General features: G+C 37.1%; 1 protein-coding gene across 4 annotated transcripts; it reads left to right on the forward strand.

The window, feature by feature from the left end:
- Nucleotides 1-250: 250 nt before the first annotated feature.
- KPL (kokopelli) lies at nt 251-8857 on the forward strand. 4 transcript variants are annotated; one of them, XM_059600073.2, is made up of 7 exons: nt 251-338; nt 455-546; nt 707-771; nt 1744-1838; nt 2179-2256; nt 2408-4245; nt 8516-8857. In XM_059600073.2, exons 4-6 carry the CDS (start codon nt 1761-1763, stop codon nt 4202-4204), a joined length of 1953 nt encoding a protein of 650 aa, XP_059456056.2. In that variant the 5' UTR covers nt 251-338; nt 455-546; nt 707-771; nt 1744-1760; the 3' UTR covers nt 4205-4245; nt 8516-8857. The 4 variants fall into 4 exon arrangements, with proteins under 4 accessions (XP_059456056.2, XP_059456058.2, XP_059456057.2 ...); XM_059600075.2 differs by having other exon boundaries at nt 2417-4245; XM_059600074.2 differs by lacking the exon at nt 8516-8857 and adding an exon at nt 6267-6866.
- The last annotated feature ends 1690 nt before the right edge of the window (nt 8858-10547 follow it).

Consider the following 10547-nt stretch of genomic DNA (forward strand, 5'->3'; position numbering starts at 1 on the left):
TTATTTTTCTCTCTAATTGAATTTCAATGGCAGTATGTGTTTTGCATTTTCTTGATAATCAGATTACCTGTTTTGACTACTCTGCAAATTTTCTTGATAATCAGATTACCTGACTGTGTTCTTGTATTTGTATTAAGCTGTTCGATGTTTGTATCAAATTAAGCTGTCGATGTTACTTTGATAGCTGTTGCTTTAGCCTTTTGAAAATTCTTTTTTTATTCTTTCTCCAGATTGGGCAGAGCCGCAGAAGTGATGCTTTTGCAACAGAATTTGACCTTGAAGCAGAAGAGTATGTTCCACTTCCTAAAGGAGAGGTTCACAAAAAGGAGATAGTTCAGGTCTGTTTTTCTTCAACTGCTGATTCTTTGAGTGTGCTGTATGTTCCTTAAAGTCATAGATGCGACACTAATTCATAATACTAGTATTGGACATTTCCTGCTCTGTTCCATACCAGATCAAGACTGTTGTGGCTAAGTAAGTTGAGCTTCTAAATGGATTGGTAACTGCTGGCCTGTCCTAAGTGGTAAAGGCGAGGGGTGGATTTGGGTTAGTCCATCTTTTATTTTCGAAGTAATAGATAAAATTATTCTAATTGTGCCTGTCTTCATCCCATTCTGATGTATTACAGATGAAATCTTCTATTGTAGTTCGAAATTACATTTCTATCTAGCTTTGAAGTTAGTTTTTATGGTTTTCTTAATGACAGGTTGTTAACTGGTATATTGATGAAGGTGTAGCGGAGCTTGTCCCTGGAGTTCTGTTATTGATGAGGTTCTTTTCTGTATAATGCCCTTTCCATGTTTTAAATATTTCATGATTGCCTTTTGTTTGTTTATTTGTTTTATCTAATTTTAATCATGATTTGCAGGTAAATATGCTGGATATGGACTGCTTTTCATGCATGAATCGTGCTTTAGAGAGCTCCCTATCTCCAATAGTTGGACAATTTGTTTTTTTTTTTTTTTTGTTTTGTTTTGTTTTGTTTTTTTTTTTTTTTGGTGTGTTTTATTCAGTTATTTGGTTATCTTTAGAATGTTTTTGAGATTTTTGTTGGAAAATTTATTTAGACAAGTTGGGCAATCTGTTATTTGGTATCTTTATAATTGTATTTATATATTGTAACCTTTATATTACTTATAAAAAAAAATTGTAACCTTTATATCTAAATTTCTAATAGATTGTAAACAAGCCTTAAGTGAGCCAAGCTGCCCACTTAAGGCTTGACAAGCTTTTTAATGGAGCTCGGGCTCGAGCTTGACTCGGAACCAATTGAAGAATTTTGGTCGAGCTCGGGCCAAGTGGAGCCCGGCATAGTGTATTTGGCAACCTTTGAGCTTGAGCCGAGTTAGGGGTTGTGCCTGACGAGCCGAGTTCGGCATGCCCGAAGCCCGGCTTGCTCGGCTCGATTACAATCCTACTTCAATATATTGTGAGGGTTCTAGAATTGTAAACTTAGAGTTTTAGGATTGCAAATTCGACAAATGTTCAAGTCTGTATTTATGGATTATTCAATTCAAGTGCTTAAGCAACAATGGCCAAAGGTCAATATTTTTATTTTATGTTTATATGTTGAATATTCTCCCAAATTCTTACATTTCTCTCTCTCTCTCTCTCAATGGGTCTCTTCTTTTTTAAGGTTTTCTGGGTTTTCATCTTTCTGTGTTAGAAAAGTGGTATTAGAGCAAATTGTCCATTTTTTTCATTTTATGATTGTTTCTGAACTTAATGAATGATTTTTTGTAGATACCCAATTCAAAGAGATGGAACTTGAGGAAGTAGACTATCTTGTTGCCCTGAGACAATTATATGGGCTTCTTCAAAACAAAAGCTCAGAAAATGTAGGCTTTCTTATCTTGAAATCATCCGTTTTCTTTGGCTTACCATGTCTTCTTGTTGAAATTAATTGATTCTTAATTCAATATGTTCTTCCCCAGGAATTTTGGCGTTGTTTTCTATACATTTGAGGCATTTTGAATTGTACCTGCTTTTGTGCATTTGTGATTTCACTGTATACACTTGTGCCTGAACTTTGATGGCATTTCTCTGATCTTATCATCCTTTTATTCTACTTAATAATGCGGGGTGGGCTTGTTATTATTGTAGTTAGCAAATTAAGAAACATTCATTGCTTTCTTGGTATCCAATTTAATCTTTACATGACCTTTTGTTGGCAAACAGTTAAGTGAGAATGCACGACTCTTGTTAAAAGATATGCTTGAGAATGCTACACAAATGGTTTTCGGGAGTCGATCAAAGGTACATTTTACTATTCAACCATGTGAATGCAATGTCTTATTCTTTGTTTCCAGAGCATAAGGACTGGCAATCTTGTCTAAACATTAACAAAGTATTCCTCAAAAATTGTTCTTATTTGATGATTGTTGTCTGATTAAATTTCTCATGCTAGCATCGTCAGATTATAGCAGCACAATCAGGTGCCTCTACCACACCCTGCCCATCTCTTACAGAGCCACCTAAGGCTGTGCCAATGTTAAATCCTCCTGTTTCACCAGCTATGTTAAGAGCTTTTCCCAGCATTGCTCAAAGCTCCAGCAAAGCGTCGAAATGTCAAGCAATCACTTCACAGAGGGATGAGCGGCCACCCTTGAAACCAATAGTAATTGAAGACTCAGTTTTAAAGCTTTCTAACAACAGAATCTCTTCAAACAAACTTCATCACACAAGGAAACCATGTCAGTTTTGTGAGCAAACTGGTATGAAGCTACAGAAATCAGACAAAGAGATAAAAATATCAGGCAAAAAGCCGACAATTTCTAACAAAGGACACAATCAGTTAAGCCCTTTTTGTTGTGTGAATGCGCAAGCAAAAGGATGGCGACATGTGGAAGAGAAGGGTGTTGAGTCAGTGGTGACTAGTATTGAAAATCCAATTGAGAAGCAGAAAAGTATCCAGGTACTCAAACGTAATCCAAGCATTGTTAGTTCCTCAATCTGTTTGGCAAATGGGGATAGTGAGGCAGGAGTTGGATACAATTCCTCCAATGGGATGGAGAAAAAACCAGGAGAGACCCGTGAGTTTTCAAAGGATGTCAGTAATGCAGTCAAACGAATTGAATCTCACATTTCAGCTTTGCAACCTTGTTCTCAGATTCCACATTCTACAAAGACCAGTGCAGGAGTAGATGGGATAGCCGCTAAGTCGGTTACTCCTTCGATTACAAGGAGTTACGATGGTGAGCCTGTTTTTTTTGGTGGCCTCCATAGGGAATATGATTGGCGTTGCCAAGAGGCCTATGGAAGAGCAAGTGGGGATTATTATGTTCACGGGCTCAGGGTCCCTATGGATCAGGATGGCCTTGCCAAGAGGCCTTGGATGACGATGAGTCAGCTCTCCAAAGAGAATCCACTGGAGAATCAGACGTCCATGCCACCCCAGTCACCTGCTGAGCCTGGTGGTCACAAGTCGAGTAGAAAGAAAAAGCTGCCAGTACTTCAGATGCCAATCAAACCAACTCTGCTATATCACAAGCCTAGTAGTGAGAACAGAACTGAAGCAAAGAGAAAGCTTTTACCACGTCGTCATGGCGGTGGCTCTTCAGGGTCATACTTATCCTCTCCTACTCATCGACAAAGGATCACCAGCAGTAGTAGTTCATTGTCAAGTCAGACAGACACTACAAGCACGACACATGAAAGTAGCCTAGTGGAGAGTAGCAGTAACACTCCATATTCTATACTGAGCCACTCTAGGGAGAGAGTGGGTGCTACCCCAAGAGACAGATCCGGCCATCAAAGGAACCCTGAGAAAGTGACCGGACGGTTGAGGAGATTCAAGAACAAGCTAGGACTCATCTTTCACCACCACCATCACCACCACCACCACCATCATCATCACAACCGTGATGGTGATCGTGGTAATTCCCATTCTATGTGGAAGCCCTTGCAGAAGATGTTTCACCATACTAACGCACATGTGGTCCACGAGAAGATGAAAAAATCGATAGTCGCTAATGTGCCACGCAAGAACCATGTTGGACATTTTAACACGCTGGTGGGAGGGTTGTTGAAGCATGTAGGGCGTCCAAAGATATGGAAGAGGATCGGACGTGTTGGTAATAAGAAGGTGGCAAAGAAGTTGAAGTGGTGGCAGATGTTTCGACGCCACGGTGGAGTGAAGCTGCCCAAAAGGAGGCGTGTTAAAGTAGGGTTTATGAGGCAAAAACCGCAGCTAAAGATGAGTTAAGAACAAAGTCTCCAAAGCCTCAAAGATTCCGATGGCTTCCTGTGAGTCTCTCTCTCTCTCTCTCTGTGTCAAATCCCAAATGACAATAGTTTTACTTGTATAATTGGTTTCGCTTGTTATATCTGACTATTCATTTCATCATCTTTGCATTTGGGAACATGGGTATTTGATCAACCAACCTTTTGTTATATTTGAAAGATTCGGTTGTTGGGTTTCTGGGTTTTGTTAATTTATTGAAATTAGTGGCAGTGGAACTCAAAGTAGGATAGCCATGCACAAGTAAGCGTGTATCAAATGTTGTTGTACTGTCGCTGTGGACCCAGATTCTTAAATTAAGTTCTTGTAGGTCCTTTGGTTTGAATTGTTTATACTGAACTTTGGTTGATTATGGTCATCACCCTCTTAAATTTCTAATCTTTTTCTTCTTGTTTTTGTTAAGAATTGTAGAATGAGGGGATTGAATTTATTTATTTTTTGTGGTTGGGGTGGATGATTTGCATAAATAGAATGCATGAAGGACTAGCGCATGATTTAGTGAATGATACCAATGTGATTTTACTTCGTGTACCTGCAGTGTAAGTGCAGAATCTCTTTTCTTGGTTTGAGACTTTGAGCTGCAAATTTGTTGTAAAATCTTTTACACATTTGGAAACTATACTGAAGAGGTAGAGTGGCATAGGGTTAGAGTAATCAAGGGATAAATAGAATTCAGTACAATGAAGGACAAATGTTGATATAGGTTTCTTTGATATCTAAGTGTGGATTAGCTAGTCATCTTTAGTTGTTGAAATTGAGATAGATACTGGGGAGAAAACAAACAAACAAAGAAGGAGAACAGTAGAAAAGAACTGTGTGACCGCATAGTTAGACTGAAGAAGTAGTGACATATTAATTATCAAATATTCACTAATTCCAAAAGAGATTCAACCACATTCAATTTATTACTTGTATAACAAGTAACAAACAACCACATAGAATTTTGATATTTCAGTTACTTATCAAAACGACAAATCTATTACTTGTGTAACAGTTAATTTGCCTGTTAACAACCTGATGTAGACCATTTTAAGTTTAGCAATCCTTAAATGACTATATATATATATATATATATATATATATATATACAGTTAAAGCTCAAAAGTCTTTGTCTTGTAATAGCTTGATATTGTTGTGGTGCATGATTGAATCATAACAAATATGTGGTATGTGCAGTCCATGTTTTGGCTTTAAGTCCCATTGTATATGTGTAGATAGAGGTGCTATTATGACTACTTATAAGGGCAGTGCAGGATTGGGAAGTAGAAGCATTGTGTCTCTGTCATTTACTTATTTTACTCTCTGAAAATCTATAGTGATTGGTTGCATAGGATGGTATGATCTGTTTTAAAGAGGTGGAAGTTTGAGGTTAAAGCTTACTATCAAGTATTTGGAGTATTTGGGTTGGGGGAATTTGGCATTAGCTTCCCTTGCAAAAGCATTTGGCACGCGAAAGTATCGCATAAAGTGGCCTTTCTCTATTGGTGACTGGCTTTGGTGAAAATCCTCAACGTGCATGATCTTACAAAGTGTGGAATGACTATTAGATTGGTGCTACCTCTGTATAGTTAATGGGGCAGAAAAGGGACCATCTATTTCAACATTGCTCGATAGGTAGGGAATTTGGCCCCTTGTTTGTCATTGTTTGGACTGCGGTATATGCTTAAGATCTCTGTGGAGATGCTGGCATGTTGCAAAGGATGCTGTAGTAGTGTGATTTGGAATGTGGTTTCCTTATTCCTTCTGTGGTGCATCTGAAGAGAACGAAATGCTTGAACTTTTTAGACAAGGTTGACTTTTCTGCGACTATGTTGGAGCTCAAGTTCCTATGATCACTTTTCACTTGGCTGGCGGCATCTAGTTGTTTCTCTTTTCTTCTAATCTGCAACTTTTGGACTTGTTTAACTTTAGGAGTTAATTTTGCTTTTCTTTTTATATTATAAGTGTTTCTCTTATATACCCACCGGGTAGTAATGTTGCCTCTTCTTCCCTTTCTTAATACACTCATTTATCTATACAAAAACAGTGTCATCTCTACTGGAAAGCTCAACTCTGGTGAGAGTGAGGTGCATGTCCAATAATACCATTACGTTGAGAAGTGTAATGAATAAATCCTTCAGGATTCTAGCACACAAAGACAATCCCTCTTTTCCTTGGAAGAGTATTTGGCGGACCAAGGCTCCCTCAAAAGTGGCATTCTTTGTTTGGTTGGTGGCTCATGGTTAATTGGTGTTGTCTATGCAGCTCAATGGAGAATCTGTTGATCATCTTCTTCTCCATTGTGAGGTTGCTTGTTCATTATGGAACGCTATCTTTAGTCGCTTTGGTCTTTCCTAAGTTATGCCTAACAGTGTGAAGGATTTGTTCACATGTTGGTGGTCAGGGATAGCTCTCGGAGTGTGGTCGTTTGGAAGATGGTGCCCCTATGCATCATCTGGTGTCTATGGAGGCAAAGAAATGATAGGAGCTTCGAGAATCTAGAGAGGACATTAGAGGAGCTCAATCCCTTTTTCTTTTTTTTCCCTCTTTGCTTGGACAATTGTTTATTTAGCTTTTCTGATTTCCTTGTTCTCTTTTCTCTTTCTTTCTAGGCGTTTTCTTGTATACTCCCTATGTACTAGGGTTGCTCTCCCTCGCGCTTTTTATATATACAACATTACTTATCAAAAGTTTACTTCCTGTTGCCATTGATGGATGAGTAAAAATTGTCACATTCTACATGTTGCATGACTTGGAAACATTAAATTTCACAAGTCTTTTTGTTTTTGTTTTTCCTTCTTCCTAGTTTGACCACTCAATGTTGGCCAATTCATGTTGGTGATGCATGCTGTATGGTGTAGTTCCCGGTGTGGCTTAACCTTCAATCTCAATTTCCTTAAAGCTTTCTGAGATCATTTTATGGATCCATTCTTCTAACATTGCTAGTGTACAACTCCAACATCTACCACCAACAGATATGGCTCATCCTACAATACTAACCCTTCTTTTCCTTTATGATATAATGCTTATCAATTGCTTCATAGCTGCAACATTTCAGCAAACAATGTTTGCTTCATCCATATTGTCCAGTATGGGATCATCATCCATATCAATCACTTCATTTTGAAGTGCAGATTGCCTTGCACTTGTGCAGATACAAAGTAGAAAACAATGTCTAATTTTCTCTGTTAGCTTGATATGATGTGGGATTATTGTATATTCGACTCTAAAATGAAGTGCTATCATAGGCAGTGAATCGTTTAAAGGATGAGTAAGAATCTTTAATACAGGATTTCAAATGGAATTACTGTTGGGAATGTTGAATAACTTCAATCATGGTATGCTAACGAATTATGGGATGGGTAAGGAATTGATAAAGGAGGCTATTGAAAAAGAACCATAGTTTTATAAGATTTGTTCAAAGCATGGTTTTAGCATTTAAAATTGCCAGGAAATGTTTAGAGAGGAGAAAAGAATGACAGACCATAGAACCTTAATGACAATGAATTGTTGCCCTCAAATCAAAATACTTTAAATGGAATAGTGGCATAAAACTAGTGTTAGTTGTAACTTGATACAGTAGTGTGAGTAGTAATCATTCAAGTTACTTGCCTCAATATTTATCACGTAGCTTGAACATTTCCTCCTTTGAATATAAGTGCTGTTAATAATCGACTCTAACATAATCCAAAAGCTACCATAGGCACTTTCTGCCGGACCAAAAATGCTACTTCTTCTGCTTTGGACTCAACCCTAAATTTAGTAGCCATTTATTTCTGCCACCAGTTGGTAGCGACAGCTTGACTTGTCCTATAGTGGAAGCAGTAACAATCCTCAGTAGCCTAGTCTATATCCTGTTGTATACACTTAAGTTATGATCATTGCAACTTAGTGGTATAGAGTGAAGAAATTCCCTCCAATTTGCAATAGGGTGGAATTTGTGTCCAACTTCACAATAAAGTCATCTATTAAATTTATAGAGCACGGGACCATCCCACGACCTTTGTTTTACTTAGTTAAATGTCCATTTTGTTGACTTAAAACATTTGCATTTATTGATTGATCATTATAGTCCTTGCGTAGAAACCTCTGGACCATTGCCATGTCTTGTGGCTTTGTTTTTTGAACTTTCGCATGATACTTATTCTTGCTAGAATGTGGATAAATGTGTACATCACTTGCAAGTTATATCATTCTCAAGTATGCATGAATAAACGTGCCAAGAGTGCTTAAAAAATAAGGAAATTCTTTTTAGATATTGTACTCTATTTAATTGTGATGTGGTTCTTATTTCAGGTAGCTTGGGAACATTAAATGTTGGAATTTCAAACTTGGGGCTTTGGTAGAGCAAGAATTTGTATTCTAAAACAGTATGGCATAAGAACTTGGGCAGGACAGAGAACACAACAATTTGCAGGGTTAACATTACGAGTTTCACGACAGTCAGAAGAAAGCACAAACTGTACATGGTCGTCCATCTTTAGAAACCAAGTGTAAGTATTCTTTGTTAATTAATTTGCTTAATTCTTTGTTAACATAATGGAATCCGCTTAATTCGTCAGTATTGGTGCAATTTTTCCTTGAGATATTATATATTTTGAGTGATTATATAGAGTTACGGGAAGGGACTCAATTGTAGTGAAGTTTTCTCATTATATAGACGCTTGAGCAATTGGATTATTCTTGAAATTTTCCGTTAATCAAATAGTGCACTTTAGATAGATATTCACCACATAAAAATGAAGTTATTTCAACTTTGAACGACCCCATCTCTCTTTTCCTTCAGGAGCATATATACATAATCCCAGCATTAAATAAAGTTGTTGGACCATGCAATTTTTAAAGGGACAAAGTTATTGAGTATAAATTAACTAGACTACTAAATGAAGTTTAAATCCACATCATATAGTGCTTGATGACAAACCTGAAAGTAATCAATGTAAATTACTTTTGAGTGTAAAAATCATTTTTAAATTTTAGACGAGTTAATTTATATATTTCACATTAATTGTGATTTTTACTATCACGTAAGAAGGTTAATAAGCAGTTGAACGTACATTAAACATTTCACTAAATATATATTTAAATGAGGTAATTAAGTGATCAAGACATGAAAATGACATACTTACAAGTAAACATTTCACTAAAAATACATGGCTTCTTAAAAATTAGGGTTAAATACCTTATTCCTCTCTAGAGTTTCAGCACTTTATTTTTTGACCCTTAAGGTTTCATTTGGATCAGAGGAGGTACCTGTGATTTTGATATAGACAAAAATGGTAGCCCCGTTAAAATTCCGTTCAAAACTTAACAGAACGCCACGTCAACACCAATTAAATAATTGAGTTTAATTTCGTGTTCACGAGCGGCTCATTTAATAATCGAGTTGAGCACACGGTAGCTGAGCCGGAGCAAGCTCACGGATAGTAATTAATATGCATTTTAATTACTAAATTAAAATGCATTTAGTTTAGTAATTAAGTAATTGCCTATTGGTGACGTGCCACAGTGGAACATGACCACTATGGTGACGTGTCATAATGACACGTCAACAATTGTTGACATGCCACATGGGCACGTCACCATACTTGTGACCTGTTATAATGACACGTCACCAAAGTGGTGACATGCCACTATGAAACATCACCAATTGGTGACGTGCAATTATACACACGTCACAAAATTATATTAATTTCAATTTTTTTATTTCATTTTTTCCTTTTCCGAAATTTAATTTAATTTTTTTTTAATTGGTGACGTGCTAATAGCTGACACGTCACTAATTAGTGACGGGTCAAAGTTCACATGTCACTAGGGAGTGACATGTGAACTTCGACACATTACTAAAATACATAGTGACATGTGATAAAGGAAAATGCTAGAATGCAATCATTTCCCCACATTTGGCCCATCAAAAGCTGATGTGATAGGCTACTTTTATTATTTTATTATTCAAAATCTTTTAATTTTTAAATCAAAATTAAAACAATAAAAAATTAAAAAGAAGTTGCAAGGGGTGGCTAGCCACCCCAATTCTGGCTAGGGGTGGCTTCGGCCACCCAAGACCGGTCTGGGGTGGCCACCCGTAGCCAGAACTGGGGTGGCTGGCCACCCCCTATCCCTTGCAATCTCTTTTTAGTTTCTTATTGTTTTAATTTTGATTTAAAAATTAAAAGATTTTTAATAATAAAATAATAAAAGTGGCCTATCACATCAGCTTTTGATGGGCCAAATGTGGGGAAATGATTTCATTCTAGCATTCCCCTATGATAAATCGACACGTCGTCAATTGGTGACATGTGAAAAAACCTACATTGTAGACATGTCA

Source organism: Corylus avellana, chromosome 6 (assembly GCF_965113065.1).
Source record: "Corylus avellana chromosome 6, dhCorAvel1.hap1.2, whole genome shotgun sequence".
Classification (NCBI taxonomy): Eukaryota; Viridiplantae; Streptophyta; class Magnoliopsida; order Fagales; family Betulaceae; genus Corylus; species Corylus avellana.

Coding starts and splice junctions, on each gene's coding strand:
- KPL (XM_059600073.2), top strand. CDS start 1,761: ATGGAACTTGAGGAAGTAGACTATCTTGTTGCCCTGAGACAATTATAT. Junction 1,839..2,178: donor AAAACAAAAGCTCAGAAAAT/GTAGGCTTTCTT, acceptor GTTGGCAAACAG/TTAAGTGAGAATGCACGACT. Junction 2,257..2,407: donor TTTTCGGGAGTCGATCAAAG/GTACATTTTACT, acceptor TTCTCATGCTAG/CATCGTCAGATTATAGCAGC.